A 24,968-nucleotide genomic window follows, 5' to 3' on the forward strand; every position below is an offset into this window, starting at 1 on the left:
TATATGTGTAGTATCTATAGAGGCTTCTTAGATTGATGACTCATGACACGTAAGTACGGTTTAGTATTTAATTGTAACTTAGAACAACATTCTCTAATGCAACTGGCTTAAGCTACCTGAAGCTTTCTTAAATCACGGATATATAGGCAGACATAGGAAATGGCTACAGATAGCGGAAAGCAAACCCCCATCTTGAGTCAATACTGCCATCTATTGGTAAACATAAATATACCAGGTTACTACATTCCCCCCCATTAAAGCTAATAACCCAACTTATTTCCTTTCTGAGCTATGCTATTTTCATATTTACATTTGTTCGATCTCATTTAGGATCTGGAAAAGTCTGGCGGACGTCTCTCTCTAATAGAGCGTCTCAGAGGTGGTGTAGCTGGTGCCACCAGATCTTCAGCCCTTGATGGTGAAACAAAGTACTTTTGTGGAGACCTCACAGGAGGAGGTCGTCCCAGACTGGTGGTCTCAGGAAGTTGAGCATTGATGGTCTCAGGTGGTTTGTCCAACTGCAACTCTGGGGAACGTTCCAATGTCCTGTCCTGCTCATTTTAGCATTGATCCAGATCCCTGGATGGAACTGGAATTATAGCTAGGATCTGATCCACGTGTCTCCTTAGTCTTTGTCCACTTCCGATGATCACAGTAGAAGATACTGGTCCTGAGCAATCCTCAATGGTAGCTGGAATCCATTTAGGACCAAACCCATAGTTTCTTGTATAGACATTATCTCCAGGTGAAAAACGTATGAGTTTGGCTCGGTTGTCATGATTCCATTTTTGATTACATTGCTTTTGATGAATTTTCATTTTCAGGTCTGGTCTGATGAGATCCAAGGTTGACCTTAACCTCCTTTAATATCAACATTTCTGCAGGTGACAACACAGTTGTAGCTTGAGCAGTAATCCTGTAGCTAAACGAGACTCTTGACACCTTTGTTTCAATGCTGGGCCCTTGCATCTTCCTCATCCCGTCCTTCAAGGTCTGAACCGCACGTTCTGCTAATCCTTTTTGAAGATGGGTGAAAAGGGGCCAACGTTACATGCTGAATTCCATTTTGTTTCATAAAAATTGTGAATTCAGTGCTTGTAAAACAAGTAGCATTGTCGCTAACCAACATTTGAGGCAAACCCATAATACGGAAGCTTTGTCTCAACTACTCAATCATAGCGTATGATGTGGATGTGTTCATGGGGTAAACATCCATCCACTTTGAATGAGAATCAATCAGTACAAGGAAAAATTTTCCTAGGAAAGGGCCAACGTAGTCCACATGTAGTCGTGTCCATGGTTTTTCCGGCCATTCCCATGGATGTAATGGCGCGTTGGGGGTTGACTTCCTGTTACTCTGACAATCTGCACTTCGGCTAACCTCATTTTCCACATCGTGGTCCATCTTTGGCCACCAGACGTATGACCTCGCTAGTACTTTCATTCTCAACATAACTGGATGCGACTAATGCATCAACTTCAGTAGCATACCTCACCCTTGTGGTGGGATAACTACTCTTGAACCCCACAGAACACACCCATCTCGAACACTCAAGGTTAAACGGCGAGCGTAGGAAGGCATGATCTGAGGCTCTGTCACTGTAGGCCATCCTTTCAGGATAAATTCATGCACTTGTGATAACGTCACATCCTTTGAAGTCCATTGCCTGATTTGTGCGGGGTTCACCGGTGCATCATCCAACACATTGATCATCAAGACCTGGTCATTTTCTTCTTCCTGAATGATGATTTCTGGAACGGGCAGCCTACTCAGAGCATCAGCATTCCCATGGTATCTACCTGGTTTGTAAATTACTCTGTACTCGTAGGCCCTGAGCCACACAGCCATCGTTGAACTCTTGGAGAGACCATTTGTGGTACTGGCTTTTGTTCATGGAACAGAGAGATCAGAGGCTTATGGTCAGTCACAATAGTGATTGTTCTCCCGTATAAGTACTTGTGGAATCTCTGTATATGACAGCCAGTCCTTCTTTGTCCAGCTGAGAGTACTTTTTCTCCGCTGGCAACGTTCTTAACATGAACCCGATAGGTTTCTCTGCACCATTCTCCATCCGGTGTGATAGCACCGCCCCCACACCATACGATGAGGCATCACATGATAAGATGAGCTCTCTGTCTGGTGAGTAGTGCACTAGCACTTCAGCTGATTGCAGTAACACCTTTGACTTTGTAAAAGCTTCTTCCTGTCTTTCTGACCATTTCAAGGCCACATCCTTCCTTAACAGTTGATGCAGAGGAGCTAAGAGGATAGAGAGGTTCGGGAGGAAGCAATAATAATAATTCAGTAAGCCTAGATAGACTTTCAGCTCTGTAATGTTTGTCGGAGCTGGAGCTTCCACAACAGCCCTCACTTTAGCTTTGACAGTGTGTAACCCCTTGGCATCCACCTTGTGACCCAGGTACAGCACTTCATCAGCTGACCCCCATACACTTGCTCCTCTTCAGCTGGAAACCGGCATCCTCCATCCTCCTCAAAACTTCACCCAAGTTTCTGAGATAATCCTCCTTCGTGACGCCCGTGACAAGAATGTCATCGAGGTAAACCGCTACCTTGGGTATCCCCTGCAGAACTCCCTCCATGGTTCTTTGGAAGATAGCTGGTGCAGAAGACACCCCGAAAGGTAAGCGTTTATTGGTAAACATCCCTCTGTGGGTGTTTATGGTCAGGTACTTCTGTGAAGCTTTATCCATTAGCAATTGCTGATATGTGTAACTCATGTCCAGTTTTGTGAACTGTTGCCCTCCAGTTAACGTTGAAAGCAAATCCTCCACTTTGGGTATGGGGTACTGCTCCAGAGAGGAAACTCTATTTACAGTCAGCTTACAGTCACCGCATAATCTGATTGAATCATCTGGTTTTAGTATGGGAACAACTGGTGCTGCCCACTCAGAGTTCTTGACAGGTATAATAATATCCTCTGCTAAGAGTCTGTCAATTTCCACATCCACTTTAGGCTTCATGGCATATGGAACTGATCTTGGTCTATAGAATCTGGGAGTAGCATCATCAGCAACATGAATGGTAGCTTGGACTCCTTTTAATGTCCCTAGCTCTTCTTTGAAAACACACTCATGTTTGAAAGCACCTGCTGCAGTGTCAATGTCTCTATGGTGACATGTTTGATTTTATCCCAGTTCAATTTAATTTCCTCCAACCACCCTCTTCCTAGTAAGCTGGGGCCAGTACCTTTCTCTACTAAGAGGTAGACTTTTCTTTTGTCCTTGATAATCCACTTGAACATCAGCAACTGCACTCACAGTGATCTTCTCCCCTGTTGTCACGACTTCAGACAAAGTCGGTCCCTCTCCTTGTTCGGGCTGCGGTCGGCGGTCGACGTCACTGGTCTTCTAGCCATTGCCGCTCCACCTTTCATTTTCCATTTGTTTTGTCTTGTTTTCCTGCACACCTGGTTTACATCTCATTTTAATTACTATGTGTATTTAGCCCTCTGTTCCCTCCATGTCTGTGTGGGGTATTGTTTATTGTCAAGGTTGGCATGCTCTTTTGCTGCAGGGCGATCCGGATGGAGGCTGTGGAATTCCCGCAACAGTGATGGATCCAAGATGTCCTCCACCGGTACCCAGCACCTCTCCTCCGGACCATACCCCTCCCAGTCCACGAGGTTTTGCAGACCCCCTACCCGACGAACAGGAGTCCAAGATGGACTGGACTGTGTACGCCGGGGCCCCCCCCGATGTCCAGGGGGGGCGGAGGGACCTCCCGCACCTCAGCGTCCTGCAGTGGACCAGCTACCACCGGCCTGAGGAGAGACACATGAAACGAGGGGTTAATGCGGTAATACAAAAGGAGCTGTAACCTATAACAAACCTCGTTTATTCTCCTCAGGACTTTGAGCGGCCCCACAAATCGCGGACCCAACTTCCGGCAGGGCAGGCGGCGGGGTCAGGTTCCGGGTCGAGAGCCAGATCCTGTACCCCGGGGCAAACACAGGGGCCTCACTGTGGTGGCGGTCAGCGCTCTCCTTGTGCCGCTCCACAGCCCGTTTCAGGGACTCCTGGACGGCTCTCCAGGTCTCCTTACAGCACTGTGCCCAGTCCTCCACCGCAGGAGCCTCCGTCTGGCTCTGATGCCATGGCACCAGGACCGGCTGGTAACCCAACACCACCTGAAAGGGCGACAGGTTCGTAGAGCAGTGGCGAAGAGAGTTCTGCGCCATCTCGGCCCATGGCACGAACCTCGCCCAATCTCCCGGCCGGTCCTGGCAATAAGACCTCAGAAACCTGCCCACATCCTGGTTAAGTCTCTTCACCTGCCCATTACTCTCGGGGTGAAAACCTGAAGTCAAACTAACCGAAACCCCCAGTCGCTCCATAAACGCCCTCCACACCCGGGACGTGAACTGGGGACCTCAATCAGAAACTATGTCCTCAGGCACCCCGTAGTGCCAGAAGACATGGGTAAACAGGGCCTCCACGGTCTGTAGGGCCGTAGGAAGACCAGGCAAAGGGAGTAGACGGCAGGACTTAGAGAACCGATCCACAACGAGCAGGATCGTGGTGTTCCCCTGAGACGGCGGGAGATCCGTGAGGAAATCCACCGATAGGTGGGACCATGGTCACTGTGGAATGGGGAGGGGCTGTAATTTCCCCCTAGGCAGGTGTCTAAGACAATCTTTGTACCCTGGTGATGTACAGCTTTCATGGAAATATGAACAAAGGCGATGTTTCACTTTTTCTAATGTTGGGGGTCACTCTAGGAAAAATAGTATTTAGGGGGTTTTCTCTGCTGTTAATCATAGTGGCAGGTCATTTTTGACCATTAAAACAACATAGGGGTTAACACCTAATCTGAGTTCCATAATCTGCGTGTTTGATTGACTGTGAAGGAGTTTTCATCCAACTCTATTATATCACGCATTAGGAATACAAGTATTTGTAGAAGGCTTTGGATCTGTAAACAAATATAAACTTTGAGCAATGATGGTAAATAGTCGGTTGGTTGTTTTTTACAAGTCAGTCGTTTTATTAGTCAATGGCTTCCACATGAACATGTATCATTCTAACTGTACAACATACATTTACATTTAATATACTGTATATATACTATAATAATCCAGAATCCTCAACATTAGTACTTCAGTGTTAGTGTCAGGCAATGTTAATGTTTGAGTACGGAATGAAGACTACATATTTTATTCAAATGCGGACTTGTGCAAAACTGCAAATATTTGTCTCTTTCAGGCTTGGTTTATGCTTCATGTTTTAGATGAACATTGATGGAGGGGATTTTGAAAGTTGTACAATCGTGTGGGTGGATGAGGATATGCAACAGAATGCATATTGTCAGTTGCATTTGGTCTGTATAGAGTGTAAGAAAAGTGGCCAAGTTCACTATTATTTCTTCATTAATTAATGAGAAAATGTATTAGTTAATTAAGTAATTATCCCAGATTAAATAAAAAAATAACATGAGAAGGACGGAGGGGGAGCAACAATTTAAAACAATTTATTCATTCAACAAATGACCTATCCAGCAAATTAAGGGAACACATCAAAACAGACCATTCACACAAGAGGTTGTTAGGAAGTGAGTTTCCAACAAGAACCTCTGCCATTGAACATACATCTCCAGGGAGCTTTCACAGCTTGGGGGGTGGCGAGAATGAGAGAAGGACCTGGATTCAAATTGTATTTGTTTTCTTTTAGCTGTGCTTGACTGAACAATGCCTGGCGCAATAGTCCCAAACCAAAACCAATACTAATTTTAAACCCAGGTCTGCTGCATGGTGAAGACTTGAAACTCTTGGACTGTTAGGAGCGTATCCTAACTTCCACATAAGCCAAGTCTAAATGACCAAAAAATGACTGAAGTGGAAGTTAAGTTTCACCCCTGATCAGTGAACTGAAATATTACATTTTATTTTATTTACATGACACAGCATTTCTCCTCTGCCTTGGCTTTCATCTCCGTCATGGTAGCAGAGGCCTTCTCCTTGAGCTGGTCCATGTCCATGTTCTGGAGGTTCTGAAGGCCACCCAAGATGGAGTCTTTGTCTTCTTCCTCCGTGGCATCCTCGTCCACCATCTTGAGCAGCTCCTCGGGTACGTCCACATCGTCTCCGGCCATTGCGAGCATGTTATCGTCCTGCTCGCTCTAGAAAGAGTACAGACCAATTCATATAGTAGATTATTTTATAATTTATAATATTATTATGAGTCAGGACATTAGCAAGTAAGACACAGATCATGTTCTCGTCCTGCTTGTGTAACGGACGTCACACTGCTTGCTTAGAAATTACCGCTTTCTCCTTATTTGGGTCTCACCGAGGCTTAAACCCAGGACCTCTGCCTTATTAGCACACGTTACCACCCTCCCAAAGTGACTCGCTTGACACAAAAAGCTAGCTATTCAGTGGCACAAGTGGGGACAATTCAGACTGAGAAGTAAGTTTCACAGATCCCCATGTGCTACACTTGCTCTGTAGAGGAAGAGACCAATATAAAGATTAAAATAGATGCTTGCTAAATGTTAGATTAGCTAGTGAGACATCCTACTAGCTACATTCCTCTGTATAGACCAGGGCCCGGTTTACCAAAAGCATCTTAAGGCTAAGTTCATTGTTAGAACCTTCGGGGCATCGTTACATCTCTGAGCTGTTTCCCAAAACCATCGTTACTAACGTTGCACCTGAAAATGCTTGTAATCTAACTCCTGCCTCAGACCACTCGTAGAACAGCTACAGTGGGGGAAATAAGTATTTGATCCCCTGCTGACTTTGTACGTTTGCCCACTGACAAAGAAATTATCAGTCTATAATTTTAATGGTAGGTTTATTTGAACAGTGAGAGACAGAATAACAACAAAAAATCCAGAAAAACACCTGTCAGAAAAGTTATAAATTGATTTGCTTTTTAAAATCAATTTTTATGCGATCTTTCTCGTAAAAAAGCGATAATATTCCGACCGGGAAACCCTGTTTTCGTTCAAAGACTCAAAATGAAAACATGGAGTCGTCTCGTGCACACGCGCACCAGTCTCATTGTTCTCAGATCGACCACTTACGTAATGCGCTATTGTTTTTAATCCATGGCCTGCAAAGTCATCACTCAACGTTCTGGCGCCTTCTGAGAGCCTATGGGAGCGTTAGAAAATGTCACGTTACCGCAGAGATCCCCTGTTTTGGATAGAGATGATCAAGAAGGCCAAGAAATAGTCAGAGAGGGTGCTTCCTGTTTGGAATCTTCTCAGGTTTTGGCCTGCCAAATGAGTTCTGTTATACTCACAGACACCATTCAAACAGTTTTAGAAACTTTGGTGTTTTCTATCCATAGCTAATAATTATATGCATATTCTAGTTTCTGGGCAGGAGTAATAATCAGATTATCCGGCCGTGAAAATACTGCCCCCTATCCATAACAAGTTATGGACAGGACATGAGACGGGAGTAGAAATTAACGTGGGCATTGTTTACTGCGTTTCACAGGAAGAACATTCTAACTATTTCAACATAGGTAAGCCGGGGGGGTTACAGGTGCCCTAAAGGGACAAAACTAGAATATCAATACACAACATATTCCTCCCCCTTTACCTTTGATGACTCATAAGGAAAAAGTAAATATTCACTGTTTTGCCTATTGTTTTCTTTTTAATATAAGTTATTTTAATGTAAATAAATGAACTTTTTCAGAATAACCTTTTCTAAACTAAGGATAGAGGGTGGACTGCCTCAGTCCCCAGACTTAACCCTGGGGTGTATTCTGCCCCAATGTCGGAGGTTAGTCTGAACTAAATAGTCAACCTGTCAGGGGGTCGTCTTCTCTTGCAGGATAATGACGATGTACAGGTGAGTCTACAGTCACATTATCTCTGAGTCTGAGTGGTGATGGTGTATGCCCAGACTGGGGTGCAACCGTACCCTGAGTAGGCACTCTGGCTGGTTCAGGTGAGTCTGGAGCTCTTTCCACATTTGTAGGTTGCTGCAGTGGATGTTCAGTTGATAGCTTGTAGTCATGGTAGGTCTCCAGTAGCTGATCTTGGTTTGTCACTTGACATGAGTAATCTCTGAGGTTGGTTCCTGGCAACAGTTGATCCACGTGTCTCCTCCAGATTATATTTTCTGGTGTGTGAACTGTGTAGGACACAGGCCCTGTTTGTGCAACCACTGTGGCTGGTATCCATTTTGGACCTTTGCAGTAGTTCCGAGCAAGAACTCTCTCTCCAGCTATGAAGCTTCTGTCTTTTGCTTTGCTCCGTCTCTACACCTGTGCTCTCTGTTGTGTCTGTACAACCTGTTTCATCTTTGGAGGTCTCTGGAGGTCCCCCCGTGGGTTCGATTCCCACGGGGGGCCAGCACAGAAAAAAAAAAAGTATGAAATTGCATTCACTACTGTAAGTCGCTCTGGATAAGAGCGTCTGCTAAATGACTAAAATGTAAATGTAAAATGAGTCGCGTGCGAAGCTGTCTTTTCATCATGGCTGACGCGGGTGCCACGTGATACGGCGCTGACTTGATGTGCTGAATTCCATTTGCTTCCATGAATGACCGGAACTCTTCAGACACCAGTTGGGGGCCATTATCACTAACGAGTTGCGTCGGCAAGCCAAAGCGACTGAAGATTGACCGTAGCTCTTCGATGGTTCTCTCCGCTGAGGTGCTCTTCATCACTGTGACCTCAGGCCATTTACTGTGTGCGTCAACTACGACTAAGAACATACGATCCTCCAGTGGGCCTGCATAGTCTACGTGAACTCGCTGCCAAGGCTCCTCTGGGAAGTCCCATGGGTGTAGTGGCGCTAGCTGAGGCATGTTCCTCATCTTTTGACATGCAGAACATGACTTGACCTTGTCTTCAATAGCTGAGTCCAGACCTGGCCACCAAAAGTAGGTGCGTGCAATCTCCTTCATTCGCAACATGCCACAGTGCCCTGAATGGAGTTCTTCAAGCACCTGCCTTCTCAGTGGCGATGGTATGATGACTCGAAAACCCCATAGCAAGCATCCAAACTGAACCGTGAGCTCATTTCTCCTCACTCGGTAAGGTTGTAGGCTGCCCGACATCTCTCCTTCTTTTCCACGAGTGACAATGTCCACGACCTCAGGCATCACTGGATCAGTGTGGGTGAACTTTTTCACTTGGACAGATGTAACTGGTGCGTTCGTCACTTCCTTGAAGTAGAATATTTCAGCCTGGGAGTGCTCAGTGTGTGCGACAGGTAATGGAAGCCTTGAGAGGCCATCTGCATTGCAGTGCTGCTCAGACCTTCTGTACTTGATATCGTACTGGTGAGCAGATAACAATAACACCCATCGCTGCATGTGGCTGGCTGCAAGCGACGGAATGTCGTTGTGGGGACCAAAGATGGAGGTGAGGGGTCTATGGTCCGTCAGCAGTGTGAATCGTCAGCCAAACAGAAACTGATGAAATTTCTTAACCCCAAACACAATGGCGAGTGCTTCACGCTCTATCTGTGCATAATTGCTCTCGGCTTTACTTAACCTCTATGGGCTAGGTGGGACGCTAGCGTGCCACCCGTGGTGCACTCCATCAACAGCAGGTACATTTCAAGAGCGGCAAATTTGAATCCAAATAAATGTCAAAATTCAAATTTTTCAAACATACAACTATTTTACACCCTTTGAAAGATAAACATCTCCTTAATCTAACCACGTTTTACGATTTCAAAAAGGTTTTACGGCGAAAGCATAAATTTAGAGTATGTTAGGACAGTACATTTACAAGAGTTGTGTGTAATGTTTTGTCAAGTCAAAGACAGGGTCACCAAAACCATAAAACCAGCTAAAATGATGCACTAACCTTTTACAATCTCCATCAGATGACACTCCTAGGACATTATGTTAGACAATGCATGCATTTTTAGTTCTATCAAGTTCATATTTATATCCAAAAACAGCGTTTTACTATGGCATTGATGTTGAGGAAATCGTTTCCCTCCAATAACCGGCAGTCAAGTCAGCGTCACAAATTAAATAATTAAAATTAGAAAACATTGGTAAAATATTATATTGTCATTTAAAGAATTATAGATTTACATCTCTTGAACGCAATCAACTTGCCAGATTTAAAAATAACCTTACTGGGAAATCACACTTTGCAATAATCTGAGCACTGCGCCCAGAAAAATACGCGTTGCGATACAGACTAGACGTCATGTTGGGGAGATCTAAAATCGAAAATACTATGTAAATAATCCATTACCTTTGATTCTCTTCATCAGATGTCACTTCCAGGTATCACAGGTCCATAACGAATGTAGTTTTGTTCAAAAAAGCTCATCATTTATGTCCAAAAATCTCCGTCTTGTTAGCACATGATCTAAGCCAGCCGGACTTCTCGTCATGAACGAGGGGAAAAAATATATTTACGTTCGTTCAAACATGTCAAACGTTGTATAGCATAAATCATTAGGGCCTTTTTTAACCAGAACATGAATAATATTCAAGGTGGACGAATGCATACTCTTTTATAACGTATTGGAACGAGGGTACCCAACATCAACTCGCGTGCCAGGTGTCTAATGGGACATCATCGTTCCATGGCTCTTGTTCGGTCAGATCTCCCTCCAGAAGACTCAAAACACTTTGTAAAGGCTGGTGACATCTAGTGGAAGCAATAGGAAGTGCCAAAATATTCCTCAGCCCCTGTGTTTTTCAATGGGATAGGTTTAAAGACAATACAACACATCAGGTATCCACTTCCTGTCAGAAAATGTCTCAGGGTTTTGCCTGCCAAATGAGTTCTGTTATACTCACAGACACCATTCAAACAGTTTTAGAAACTTTAGAGTGTTTTCTATCCATATATAATAAGTATATGCATATTCTAGTTACTGGGTAGGATTAGTAACCAGATTAAATCGGGTACATTTTTTTTATCCAGACGTGCAAATGCTGCCCCCTAGCCCTAACAGGTTAAGGTCCGTGAAGCGAAAGCAATTGGCCTTTCTTCACCTGATGGCATGATGTGTGAAACAACTGCACCAACGCCATAAAGTGATGCATCACATGCCAACCGTAATGGCAAGTTGGGTTTGAAGTGGGTTAGGGCCTCTGACTGAGCTAAGGCTGTTTTCGCATTCTTGAATGCCTCCTCACATCTGTCTGGCCACTTCCACTGTTTGGTTTTGTTCAAAAGTTCATGCAGTGGCTTTAACATGTTAGCTAGGTTTGGCACAAACTTTGTGTAGTATGTCAGTAGTCCTAAGAATGATCTCAGCTGACTCACGTTCTGTGGGGATGGAGCTTCCACAACGACCTTCACCTTCGATGGCGCATTTGTCCTTCCGGACCCTCAGACTGTACTCCTCCAATCTCTGTAGTATAGCGTTCAGGTTTCTCAGGTGCTCCTGATGAGTAGATCATCGAGGTAACATTGGACCCCAGTGAGCCCGCTCAGTATCTGGTCCATAGCTCTCTGAAACAAGGCCGGAGCTGAGGTGATTCCAAAAGGAAGCCTCCGGTACCTGTACAGTCCTTTGTGAGTCACTATGGTCAACAGTTCTTGTGACTCTTGGTCCACATGCATCTGTAGATAGGCCTGACATAAGTCTATCTTACTCAATTTTTGTCCTCCAGCTAAACCAGAAAAGAGGTCGTCAATGAGGGGTAGTGGATATTTTTCAGCAGTCAAGACTGAGTTAATGGTGACTTTGCAACCACCACAGAGTCTGAGTGATCCATCATTTTTTATGACTGGAACAACGGGTGTAGCCCATTCACTAACATTCACTGGATTCAATACTCCACTCTCGACTAGTCTGTTTAGCTCAATATCTACTTTTGGTTTTATGGCGTATGGGACAGGTCTAGCTTTGAAGCATTTTGGCTTGCTGTCTGGTTTCACGGTCAGTGTAACTGTTATGTCCTTCATACTGCCAAGGTCTTCTTTGAACACATCCGCGTGTTTCCTCAATATCCCTTGTAGGTTTGTGTCCTCTTTTGCAACCATGTGAATTTCCTGCCAGTTTAGTTAGATTTTTTCCAGCCATGTGCATCCTAGCATAGCTGGATGGTTGCCTTTCACAATGTAGAGTGGTAGCTTTACCTTCTGTTTGTTGAGCTCCACTGTAACAATCACGCTTCCTCTCACTGGAACAATCTCACCAGTGTATTTTTTCAGCATCATCTTTGTGGGCTGTAGTGTGAGGTGATGTAGTTTCTCCTTGTATACAGCCTCAGACAGCAAAGATATGGCTGCTCCAGTGTCCACTTGCATCCGTACCGCGTTTCCATTCAGTAGCGGTGTCACCCAGTAGCCGTATCCATTGTCTGAAATTGACATAACATGCAAAGATTCTTCCCCTTCAGACAGGGTATCACTTTGTTCATCCTCTGTGTGCTCCATTTTCTGCACTTTCTTTTTGTACTTCCTGAAGTCGCTTTTCCTTTGTTCGGTACTTTTGTTTGATTGTGTCTTTTGGTTTTTACATGCACGTTCGATGTGACCCTTTTTTCCACAACTTCTGCAGTTTAAGTCTTTGCACCAACACTCCTCTGCTTGGTGACCTGTTTTCCCACAGCGATAGCATGGCTTGCCACCTCCTGCCTTGTTTTTTAACCATGTAGACACCTTATGCACTTTGGTCGATGCACTTAGCTGTTGTGCGTCTTTATTTGCCATTTCCATTGATGTACTCACTTCTATTGCTCTCTGCAATGTTAAGTTACTCTCAGTCAAAAGGCGTTTCTGAATTGCCTCGCTGCGCATGCCACACACTAACCTATCACGTATAGTGTCACTCATTGATCGCCCAAATTCACAGTGTTCAGATAACTGTTTCAATACAGCCACAAACTGTGAGATTGATTCCCCCTCCTCTTGATTTCTCTTATGAAACCTGAATCTCTCTGCGATTATCAGTGGTTTGGGAAAATAATGTCCTTTTAAGGTAGCCACAATTTCATCATATGATTTATCACCAGGTTTTTCAGGCATTACTAGGCTGCGCAGTAGATTGAATGTTTTCCTCCCATGACAGTCAAAAATGTTGGCACAACGACTTCTGCTTTAATTCCATTTGCCAACACAAAGTACTCAAAACCTTCTGTGTAAGAACTCTATTGTTCCACAGATTAATCAAATGTTCCTATATTGCCAATCAATGCAGACATTTTCGGTTTATTTTTCTTTCTCACACTTTTCAGACGGGGGTTACGGGTGGGGGGGGGGGTTACAGGGACAAAACTAGAATATCAATACACAACAGGTATGGTGTTCTTTTCTTTGAAGGCTTAATTTTTTTCATCTGTGAACGTAGAGCTGATGTGACTTGACAAAAAGCTCCAGTTTTGATTCATCTGTACAAAGGGCATTCTCCCAGAAGGATTGCTTCTTTCACATGCTTTGCTTGCTGTTTGGGGTTTTAGGCTGGGTTTCTGTACAGCACTTTGAGATATCAGCTGATGTACGAAGGGCTATATAAATACATTTGATTTGATTTGATTTGATTTGATTTTGATTTGATTGTGGATTGTCAATATGCATTGTATAAAATTCAAAGTCTGGCGATTTTATGTTTTTCTTTCAAAAGTGGAGTCCTCCTGGGTCTTCTTCCATGGAGCCCACTTTCGCTCAAAAAGCGACGGATGGTGCGATCAGAAACTGACGTACCTTCACCTTGGAGTTCAGCTTGTATCTCTTTGGCAGTTATCCCTGGTTCTTTTTCTACCATTCGCACTATCCTTCTGTTCAATCTGGGGTCAATTTTCCTCTCGCTGCCGCACCCACGGAGGTTGGCTACAGTTCCATGGACCTGAAACTTCTTAATAATATTTGCAACTGTTGTCACAGGAACATCAAGCTGCTTGGAGATGGTCTTGTAGCCTTTACCTTTACCATGCTTGCCTATTATTTTCTTTCTGATTTCCTCAGACAAATATCTCCATTGCTTTCTCTGGTCCGTGTTCAGTGTGGTGCACACAATGATACCAAACATCATAGTGACTACTTTTCTCCATTTAAATAGACTGAATGACTAGTTACAAGATTGGAGGGATGTGTGATACTAACTAAAGAAACTAATTAGTTTGATATATCACTATAATCCAATGATTTATTATATTTTCTAAGGGGCACTAACAAATGTGTCCAGACCATTTTAGAATATCTTTGTAGAATAGGTTTTCCATGCTCAACAGTTTCCTATGTGTATCAAGAATGGTCCACCACCCAAAGGACGCCCAGCCAACTTGACACAACTGTGGGAAGCATTGGAGTCAACATAAGCCAGCATCCCTGTGGAATGCTTTCAACACCTTGTAGAGTCTATGCCTGACAAATTGAGGCTGTTCTGAGGACAAAAGGGGGAGGGGGGGTGCAACTTAATATTAGGAAGATCTTTCTAATGTTTGGAAAATCCCAAAGTGAAACTATGAGATCAAGTTTGATATTTAAATGATATTGAAATCAATTTCATGTTCAATCAACTGAGTTTCATGTATTTAGATATGTCGCTACTGTCAAATGTTTTGCCTCAATATATTTCATGATGTGTAGCCTAACGTACAAATCTTGATTCAGTGCATTATTATAGGGTAAGTATTAGAATAAGCCACCTCAATGTTTACAGCCATAGGTGATAATATCTCTCTAGCTGCTGATCCGTCATCAGTATTGTTGAATAATTATAATGATAAGGTAAGATTTGAATGGCAAAAGCTGACTCGAGAGCAGTGGTGCCTTTCTTTTGATCCTATCAATATTGACACATGCCTCAAGGACTCACTTAGCAAATGTTCTCTCTGCGTGGTGTTTTAGGAAACGCATGTTACATCTTCGGCCGGTGTAGATAACCTGTTATGGATAGGGGGCAGTATTTTCACCGCCGGATAAAAAACGTACCCGATTTAATCTGTTTATTACTCCTGCCCAGAAACTAGAATATGCATATAATTGTTTGATTTGGATAGAAAACACCCTAAAGTTTCTAAAACTGTTTGAATGGTGTCTGTGAGTATAACAGAACTCATATGGCAGGCCAAAACCTGAGAAGATTCCAAACAGGAAGCGCCCTCTCTGACCATTTCTTGGCATTCTTTAGCCTCTTTATTGAAAACAGAGGATTTCTGCTGTAACATGACACTTTCTAAGGCTCCCATAGGCTCTCAGAAGGCGTCAGAACGTTGAATGATGACTCTGCAGTCCCTGGCTGAAAAACAGTAGCGCATTTGGATAGTGGTCGATCTGACAACAATGAGACTGGTGCGCACGTGCACGTGAAGAGTCCATTTTACATTTTCAGTCTTTGAACGAAAACGACGTCTCCCGGTCGGAATATTATCGCTATTTTACGAGAAAAATCGCATAAAAATTGATTTTAAACAGCGTTTGACATGCTTCGAAGTACAGTAATGGAATATTTAGAATTTTTTTGTCACGATACGCGCCGGCGCTTCACCCTTCGTTACCCTTCGGATAGTGTCTTGAACACACAAACAAAATGGCGCTATTTGGATATAACTATGGATTATTTGGAACCAAACCAACATTTGTTGTTGAAGTAGAAGTCCTGGGAGTGCATTCTGACAAAGAACAGCAAAGGTAATCCAATTTTTCTTATAGTAAACCTGAGTTTGGTGAGTACCAAACTTGGTGGGTGTCAAAATAGCTAGCCTGTGATGGCCGGGCTATCTACTCAGAATATTGCAAAATGTGCTTTCACCGAAAAGCTATTTTAAAATCGGACACCGCGCTTGCATAAAGGAGTTCTGTATCTATAATTCTTAAAATAATTGTTATGCTTTTTGTGAACGTTTATCGTGAGTAATTTAGTAAATTCACCGGAAGTGTCCGGTGGGAATGCTAGTTCTGAACGTCACATGCTAATGTAAAAAGTTGGTTTTTGATATAAATATGAACTTGATTGAACAAAACATGCATGTATTGTATAACATAATGTCCTAGGTGTGTCATCTGATGAAGATCATCAAAGGTTAGTGCTGCATTTAGCTGTCTTCTGGGGTTTTGTGACATTATATGCTAGCTTGAAAAATGGGTGTCTGATTATTTCTGGCTTGGTACTCTGCTGACATAATCTAATGTTTTGCTTTCGCTGTAAAGCCTTTTTGAAATCGGACAGTGTGGTTAGATTAACGAGAGTCTTGTCTTTAAAATGCTTTAAAATAGTCATATGTTTGAAAAATTGAAGTTTTCGGATTTTAGAGGAATTTGTATTTCGCGCCACGCCCATCATTGGATATTGGAGCAGGTGTTCCGCTAGCGGAACGTCTAGATGTAAGAGGTTAACTCTAGAATATATCGTTATCATAATAATAATTATTATTATTACCTCATATCAGTCTCATTCTGAACGTCGTTGACTTCAAATCTGCGCAAACCCTAGTCTAAATGATGATTCAACTATACACAAATTGGCTTAATTATTTATTTACTAACTAACTAAATAATCACACAGAATTACATAAACACACACACAGGATAGATTATACGTTGATTACTACCATAATGCAATGAAAAGTCCCTAGTGGACTATCCCGATATGACGGCTTGTTACACAATGAAAGTGGTGGGGAAAGAAAGAGCGGGAGAGACAGAGGGGACCCATTGTACATACATGTGGAAAATACGCTCATCGTAAATATTAATATTTAGCACCCTAACAACCACTTATTCGGATTTAGAAATCCAACACATATTTACGCTTATATGTCTTTGTCGTCTCTCTGTTGAAATCCCTCGATCCGTCTGTGACGAATCGTTCGACAGAAAGTCTCTGGTTGTGTAAGTCTCTGGTTCTTCACCAGAGGTCACAATGTCCTCAGTTATAGTAGTAGGCTTTCTTTGTTCTGGAAGTGTTCGTTAGAATGGACACATCAGATGTTCCAATGGTTGTTTGATAAGATCTTCCTCGTGTCTTTGGTCAAGGTTCTAGACTACTTTACATGCAGAGCTGCAGGCGGTGCATGTCTTAGTCTAGTCTTCTTCATTCATTGAGTTTTGGAGGGTCTTGTCAAATATTCAGCTCGCGCTGCACGTATACTGGTCTAGTAGTTTTAAACCATTTTATACGCCAGTAGCAACCTGGCCTGTACTGGTCTAATGTAAATTTCGCTCGCAGTCCTTTTGTGCACTCGCCTTGGAAGGCAGTTCCATCACATTGCCACAATGGCTGTGCTCACGTGGGCTTGGTTATTGACTGGGTAAAACTTTCTATGACAACAATTATCAAATTTAGAAGGCTAAATTATCTTGCTATCTTTTCACAAATAGTTTCATATTTAATCATATACGGTTTACAACATTTAGATGTAAACCTGACCCCTTGAAAGCATACACTTTCAGAGATACAGTTATTTAGTTAAACCGTCCTTAATGATATCACAAAGCAACAACTGATTTGACATGATTATTGTTTAGATCCCCAACCATTTCCCACATTATTTATGGTAGAAATATTGTTTCAATGTCCAATATTCTTATGTTAAAGTACTGCAAAGTCTCTCTCTGTTGTAACACTCAGACATTCCAGTCTCAATACTGCAAATGCAAGAGAGAGAGAAAGTTTACGACTGTTTGTTAAAGTCCTAGAACCGGCTCCACTGCCCCTCTTCCTCTCTGGTGGGAGATAGGCGGGGCTCTCTTTGATCCTCACCCAGGAAGGAAAGTCATGACAAGAGCTTTCCTCCTTTAAGTTTTTGCTCCAATCCCATTTGTATCTAACCTGATTAATCTTATGAACCAGATAGTTATTAGAGTCATGTGAGCTAGATTAGGGTGGGAGTAAAAACATACTGGATGGTAGCTCTCCAGGAACAGGGTTGGACCAATACAGATATTAAAATCATGTTCTTGTCCGACTCGCTCTGTTGGAGAAACAATAGACATGTTATGTTAGCAAGTCAGACATCGTTATCTAGTGAGACTCCTGCTCCCACTAAAAGACCAATGCAGACATTAGATAAGCAAGTGAGACAGACAGACATACAGACAGTCTGAACCTACTACTTTCTTGTTTCCTGTTCACTCTGTTGAGAGAGAGAGAGAGAGAGACCAAAACAGTTGTAAACTTTCAAATACAATCCTGTCTATTTTGAGGCCAACACATGCATCAGATTAGCTAGTGAGTAACAGGCATCTTACTACAACTACTGTAACAGTGTATTCAGAAAGTATTTACACCCCTTGACTTTTTCCAAATGTTGTTGCGTTACAGCCTCAATTTAAAATGAATTAAATTGAGATGTTTGTCACTGGATTACACACAATACCCCATATTGCCAAAGTTGAATTATGTTAGAATTTTTTGTTGTGTATTAATTAAAAATTATAAGCTGAAAAGTATTCAACCCATTTGTTATAGCAAGCCTAAATTAGTTCAGGAGTAAAAATCTGCTTAACAAGTCACATAATAAGTTACATGGAATCACCTTGTGTGCAATAATAATGTTTAACATAATTTTTTTATGACTACCTAATCTCTGTACCCAACACTTACAATTATCTGTAAGGTACCTCAGTCGAGCAGTGACTTTCAAACACAGATTCAACCACAAAAACCAGGGAGGTTTTCCAATACCTCACAAAGAAGCGAACCAATTGGTAGATGGGTAAAAAAAGAAGCAGACATTGCATATCCATTTGACCATGGTGTAGTTATGAACTACTCTTTGGATGGTGCATCAATGAACAGCATTCTCACATAGGTGTTCCTTTTGTCCAGGAGGGAAAGGGCAGTGTCGGGGCGTGGGTCTAGGGTGACGATGCTGTTTATGGGAGCCGTGACCAGCCTTTCAAAGCAATTCATGGATATTGACGTGAGTGCTACGGGGCGGTAATCATTTAGGCAGATTACCTTCACTTTCTTGGGCACAGGGACTATGGTGGTCTGCTTGAAATGTGTAGGTATTACAGACAGTCAGGGAGAGGTTGAACTTGCCAGTTGGTCTACGCATGCTTTGCGTATACGTCCTGGTAATCCATCTGACCCCTCAGCTTTGTGAATGTTGACCTGTTTAAAGGTCTTGCTCACATTGGCTACTGAGAGCGTGATCACACAGTCATCCAGAACAGCTGGTGCTCTCGTGCATGCTTCAATATTGCTTGCCTCGAAGCGAGCATAAAAGGCATTTAGCTCGTCTGGTAGGCTCACGTCACTGGGCAGCTCGCGTCTGGGTTTCCCTTTGTAGTACGTAATAGTTTACAAGCACCGCCACATCCGACGAGCATCAGAGCTGGTGTAGTAGGATTCAATCTTAATCAAGTATTGACGCTTTGCTTGTTTGATGGTTCGTCTGAGGGCATAGCGGGACTTCTTATAGGCGTCCTGATTAGTTCCCTGGTCCTTGAAAGTGGCAGCTCTACCCTTTAGCTCAGTGCGGATGTTGCCTGTAATCCATGGCTTCTGGTTGAGGTATGTACGTACAGTCACTGTGGGGACAACGTCCTCGATGCACTTATTGGTGAAGCCAGTGACTGATGTGGTGTACTCCTTTCACGATTCCTACCGACGGTGGTGCCCCCTCCTGCTCGGGTGGCGCTCGGCGGTCGTCGTCACCGGCCTATTAGCTACCACCGATTCCCATTTTGTTTTTCCCTTTTTTTAATGTTTTCTCACCTGCCCTGAGTTAGTCAATTAAGAGGGCTATTTAGTTCAGCTGGCCCGCTCCCTATTGTGCGGGATTGTCCTTCTGTGTGTCGACTGCGTTTTGTTCGACTGTGCTTGTCGATTGTATTTTCCCTGTTGTTGGGAAACCTTTTATTTTGTACATGTGGTTTATTAAAATTACCACACAGTGTTCGCTGCTTCCTGCGCTTCTTTCCGCCACACAACAGACAAGCCGTTATAGAATCCCGCACCACAAAGAGCATGGAATCAGCGGGAGCAGCGGGCACTCCACTACCCTCGATGGAGGAACGTGTCCTGCATAATACATCGGTCCTGCATCGCATCGGATCCGCCATGGACCAGATGATGGAGAGGATGGACCGATGGGAGAGGAGTGGTATCCTCTCTCCACCTACACCCCCCCCCGATACAACCATCTCCTCCTCCTACGACGTCTGGCTCTGGCGCGCTTCGCCTGGCACTCCCGAGGGAGTACGATGGGACGGCGGCTGGGTGCAAGGGGTTTCTTCTCCAGTTAGAGTTGTACCTGGCCACTGTCAGACCTGCTCCTACAGGTGAGGAGAGCGTGAGTGCCCTTGTTTCCTGCCTGACGGGCCGAGCTCTGGAGTGGGCTAATGCGGTCTGGAACGCTCCAGACTCGGCGAGGGACCACTACCCAGAGTTCACCCGCCACTTTCGGGCTGTTTTCAACCACCCCCCCGAAGGTAGAGCGGCGGGTGAACGGATGTTCCACCTCAGGCAGGAGACGAGGAGAGCTCAAGACTTCGAGCTGGAGTTTAGGCCCTTGGCTGCTGGAGCGGGGTGGAATGACAGGGCCCTCATAGACCACGGGCGGACGTCCGCAGGGAGCTGGCCTGTAGGGACACCAATCTATCCCTGGACGAACTCATTGATATGTCCATACGGTTGGACAATTTGCTGGCTGCCCGCGGGTGTTCGGAGAGGGTCCTGCCCGTTCCACCCCCGTGCACCCCCGCCCCTACCCTATGGAGGCAGGGGGGGCCGTGCCAAGGGGCACCGGAGGAGGTGGCTCCTTCTGCACCAGCTATGGTCGGAGAGGACACACGGCCGACCGGTGCTGGAGAAGCAAGTCTGGGAGTCGAGAAGGCAGGCAGAACACTTCTCGGTCACCTCAGGTGAGTCAGCACCAGACTCGCCCAGAACCCCCTGTTGGTCATGTGTTTTTGCCTGTTTCATTTTCTTTTTTTTTTTCCCTCTTCCCAGCATAGGGCGCTAGTCGATTCAGGCGCAGCTGGGAACTTTATGGACCGTGGACTTGCCATTAAGCTGGGCATTCCACGGGTGCGGATAGATTCCCCCTTCCCCGTGCACTCCTTAGATAGCCGACCATTAGGGTCAGGGCTAGTCAGGGAGTCTACGGTGCCGCTGGACATGGTAACGCTGGGGAATCATAAGGAAAGCATTAACTTTTTTCTTATTGATTCACCTGCGTTTCCGGTGGTGCTGGGGGTCCCCTGGCTGGCTGGTCACAATCCCCTCATTTCATGGAAACAGGGGTTCTCCAGGGGTGGTCGGAGGAGTGTTCAGGGAGGTGTCTAGGAGTTTCCATAGGTGCCACGTCGGTGGAGAGTCCAGACCAGGTGTCCACCGTGCGCATTCCCCCTGAATACGCCCGATTTGGCGATCGCTTTTGTAAAAAGAGAGCGACTAAATTACCACCTCATCGACAAGGGGATTGTGCGATAGATCTCCAGGTTAACGCTGCGCTTCCCAGGAGTCACGTGTACCCCTTGTCACAAGAGGAGACGGCGGCTATGGAGACATACGTCACGGAATCCTTGGGACAGGGGTACATTCGGCCCTCCATCTCACCCGCTTCCTCGAGTTTCTTTTTTGTGAAGAAAAAGGAGGGAGATCTGCGTCCGTGCATTGATTATAGATTTCTAAACGCGATCACGGTGGGGTTTAGTTACCCACTACCTCTTATCGCTACGGCGGTGGAATCATTTCATGGAGCACAGTTCTTCACAAAATTGGATCTCAGGAGCGCATATAACCTGGTGCGTATCAAAAAGGGAGATGAGTGGAAAACCGCCTTTAGTACCACATCAGGCCATTATGAGTATCTCGTCATGCCGTATGGGTTGAAAAATGCTCCAGCCGTCTTTCAATCCTTTGTTGACGAGATTCTCAGGGACCTGCACGGGCAGGGCGTGATTGTCTATATCGATGACATTCTGATATATTCCACCACCCGCTCCGCGCATGTGTCCCTGGTGCGCAAGGTGCTTGGTAGACTGCTGGAGCATGACCTATACGTTAAGGCTGAGAAGTGTGAGTTTTTCAAACGAGCCGTCTCCTTTCTGGGTTATTGCATTTCCACCACGGGGGTGGTGATGGAGTGTGACCGCGTTAAGGCCGTGCGTAATTGGCCGACTCCAACCACGGTGAAGGAAGTGCAACGGTTCTTGGGCTTTGCCAACTACTACCGGAGGTTTATCCGGGGGTTTGGCCAGGTAGCGGCTCCCATTACCTCACTGCTGAAGGGGGGGCCGGCGCGTTTGAGATGGTCGACGGAGGCGGACGGAGCCTTCAAGAAGTTGAAGACACTGTTCACCGACGCGCCCGTTTTGGCGCACCCGGACCCGTCTTTAGCGTTCGTAGTAGAGGTGGACGCATCCGAGGCTGGGGTGGGTGCCGTGCTATCACAACGCTCGGGTGCGCCACCGAAACTCCGCCCCTGCGCTTTCTTCTCAGGGAAGCTCAGTTCGGCGGAGCGTAACTACGATGTGGGGGACAGGGATTGCTAGCGGTAGTCAAAGCCTTGAGGGTGTGGCGACACTGGCTTGAGGGGGCTAAGCACCCCTTTCTCATCTGGACCGACCACCGAAACCTGGAGTACATCCGGGCAGCGAGGAGACTGAATCCACGTCAGGCAAGGTGGGCCATGTTCTTCGCCCGGTTTAGGTTTACCATCTAATATAGACCGGGTTCCCTTAACCTGTTATGGCTAGGGGGCAGTGTTTTCACGACTGGATAAAAAACGTACCCGATTTAATCTGGTTACTACTCCTGCCCAGTAACTAGAATATGCATATAATTATTGGCTTTGGATAGAAAACACTCCAAAGTTTCTAAAACTGTTTGAATGGTGTCTGTGAGTATAACAGAACTCAAATGGCAGGTCAAAACCTGAGAGATTCCTTTACAGGAAGTGGCCTGTCTGACCATTTCTTGAACTTCTTTGCCATCTCTATCTATTACAAAGGATCTCTGCTCTAACGTGACACTTCCTACGTCTTCCATAGGCTCTCAGAGCCCGGGATAAACCTGAATGTCGTCATTCCAGCCCCAGGCTGAAACACATTATCGCCTTTCTCAAGTGGCCGATCAAGGGACTGTGGGCTTAGGCGCGTGCCCTGGCCGCCCCCGTCTTTGTGATTTTTCCTCTGTTTGCCGAAAAGGAGATTCCCGGTCGGAATATTATCGCTTTTTTACGAGATAAATTGCATAAAAATTGATTTTAAACAGCGGTTGACATGCTTCGAAGTACGGTAATGGAATATTTAGAATTTTTTTGTCACGATTTGCGCCATGCACGCGACCCTGATTTACCATTTCGGATAGTTTCTGGAACGCACGAACAAAACGCCGCTATTTGGATATAACGATGGATTATTTTGGACCAAACCAACATTTGTTATTGAAGTAGCAGTCCTGGGAGTGCATTCTGACGAAGACAACAAAGGTAATAACATTTTTGTTATAGTAAATCTGATTTTGGTGAAGGCTAAACTTGCCGGGTGTCTAAATAGCTAGCCCGTGATGGCTGGGCTATGTACTTAGAGTATTGCAAAATGTGCTTTCACCAAAAAGCTATTTTAAAATCGGACATATCGAGTGCATAGAGGAGTTCTGTATCTATAATTCTTAAAATAATTGTTATGCTTTTTGTGAACGTTTATCGTGAGTAATTTAGTAAATTGTTTGTAAATTCCCCGGAAGGGGGTATGCTAGTTCTGAACGTCACATGCTAATGTAAAAAGCAGTTTTTTGATATAAATATGAACTTGATTGAACAAAACATGCATGTATTGTATAACATAATGTCCTAGGTGTGTCATCTGATGAAGATCATCAAAGGTTAGTGCTGCATTTAGCTATCTTCTGGGTTTTTGTGACATTATATGCTAGCTTGAAAAATGGGTGTCTGATTATTTCTGGCTGGGTACTCTGCTGACATAATCTAATGTTTTGCTTTCGCTGTAAAGCCTTTTTGAAATTGGACAGTGTGGTTAGATAAAGGATAGTCTTGTCTTTAAAATGCTGTGAAATAGTCATATGTTAGAAAAATTGAAGTTTTTGTATTTTTTAGGAATTTGTAATTCGCGCCACGCCTGTCATTGGATATTGGAGCAGGTGTTCCGCTAGCGGAACGTCTAGATGTAAGAGTTACTAAAGCCGACACGCTGTCCCGTCTGTATGACACGGATGACCGACCCATCGATCCAACTCCCATCATTCCAGTGTCTAGGCTGGTGGCACCAGTGGTGTGGGAGGTGGATGCGGACATCGAGCGGGCACTGGTGTTGGAACCTGCGCCTGCGCAGGTGCCCGTGGTGCGCATGTATGTGCCGCTCGATGTTCGCGATCGGTTGATTCGGTGGGCGCACACGCTACCTGCGGCGGGTCATCCTGGTGTAGAGAGGACAGTGCGGAGTCTAAGGGGTCTATTGGTGGCCCACCTTGGCTAAGGACGTGAGGTCATATGTCTCTTCCTGTTCGGTGTGTTCCCAGAGTAAGGCTCCTAGGCATTTACCGAGAGGGAAGTTACAGCCCCTCCCCGTTCCGCAACGGCCATGGTCGCACCTGTCTATCGACTTCCTGACAGATCTTCCCCCCTCTCAGGGGAACACTGCGATTCTGGTGGTTGTGGATCGGTTTTCTAAGTCCTGCCGTCTCCTCCCCTTGCCCGGTCTCCCTACGGCCCTGCAGACTGCGGAGGCCCTATTTACCCACATCTTCCGGCACTACGGGGTGCCGGAGGATATTGTCTCTGATCGGGGTTCCCAGTTCACATCCAGGGTCTGGAAGGCGTTTATGGAGCGGCTCGGGGTCTCGGTCAGTTTATTCTCCGGTTATCACCCCGAGAGCAATGGGCAGGCGGAGAGGGTGAACCAGGAGGTGGGCAGGTTCCTGAGGTCGTATTGCCGGGACCGGCCAGGGGAGTGGGCGAGGTATATTCCCTGGGCAGAGTTAGCCCAGAACTCACTTCGCCACTCCTCTACTAACATGTCACCCTTCCAGTGTGTGTTAGGGTACCAGCCGGTCCTGGCCCCATGGCACCAGAGCCAGACCGAGGCTCCTGCAGTGGAGGACTGGGTTCAGCACTCCAAGGAGACCTGGAAAGCAGTACAGGACT

The 24,968-nt window shown here is 45.0% G+C and overlaps 1 protein-coding gene across 1 annotated transcript in view; it reads right to left on the reverse strand.

The window, feature by feature from the left end:
• Positions 1-4,638: 4,638 nt before the first annotated feature.
• The window catches only part of LOC106560427 (complexin-4-like), a 34,114-nt gene continuing 13,784 nt past the window's right edge, over positions 4,639-24,968 (reverse strand). Inside the window, exon 3 of the mRNA XM_014123321.2 lies at positions 4,639-6,136. Coding sequence (XP_013978796.1) covers positions 5,909-6,136 — 228 coding nt within the window. The 3' untranslated portion in view covers positions 4,639-5,908. The remainder of the gene's footprint in view (positions 6,137-24,968) is intronic.

Source organism: Salmo salar, chromosome ssa01 (assembly GCF_905237065.1).
Source record: "Salmo salar chromosome ssa01, Ssal_v3.1, whole genome shotgun sequence".
In the NCBI taxonomy this organism is placed as follows: domain Eukaryota; kingdom Metazoa; phylum Chordata; class Actinopteri; order Salmoniformes; family Salmonidae; genus Salmo; species Salmo salar.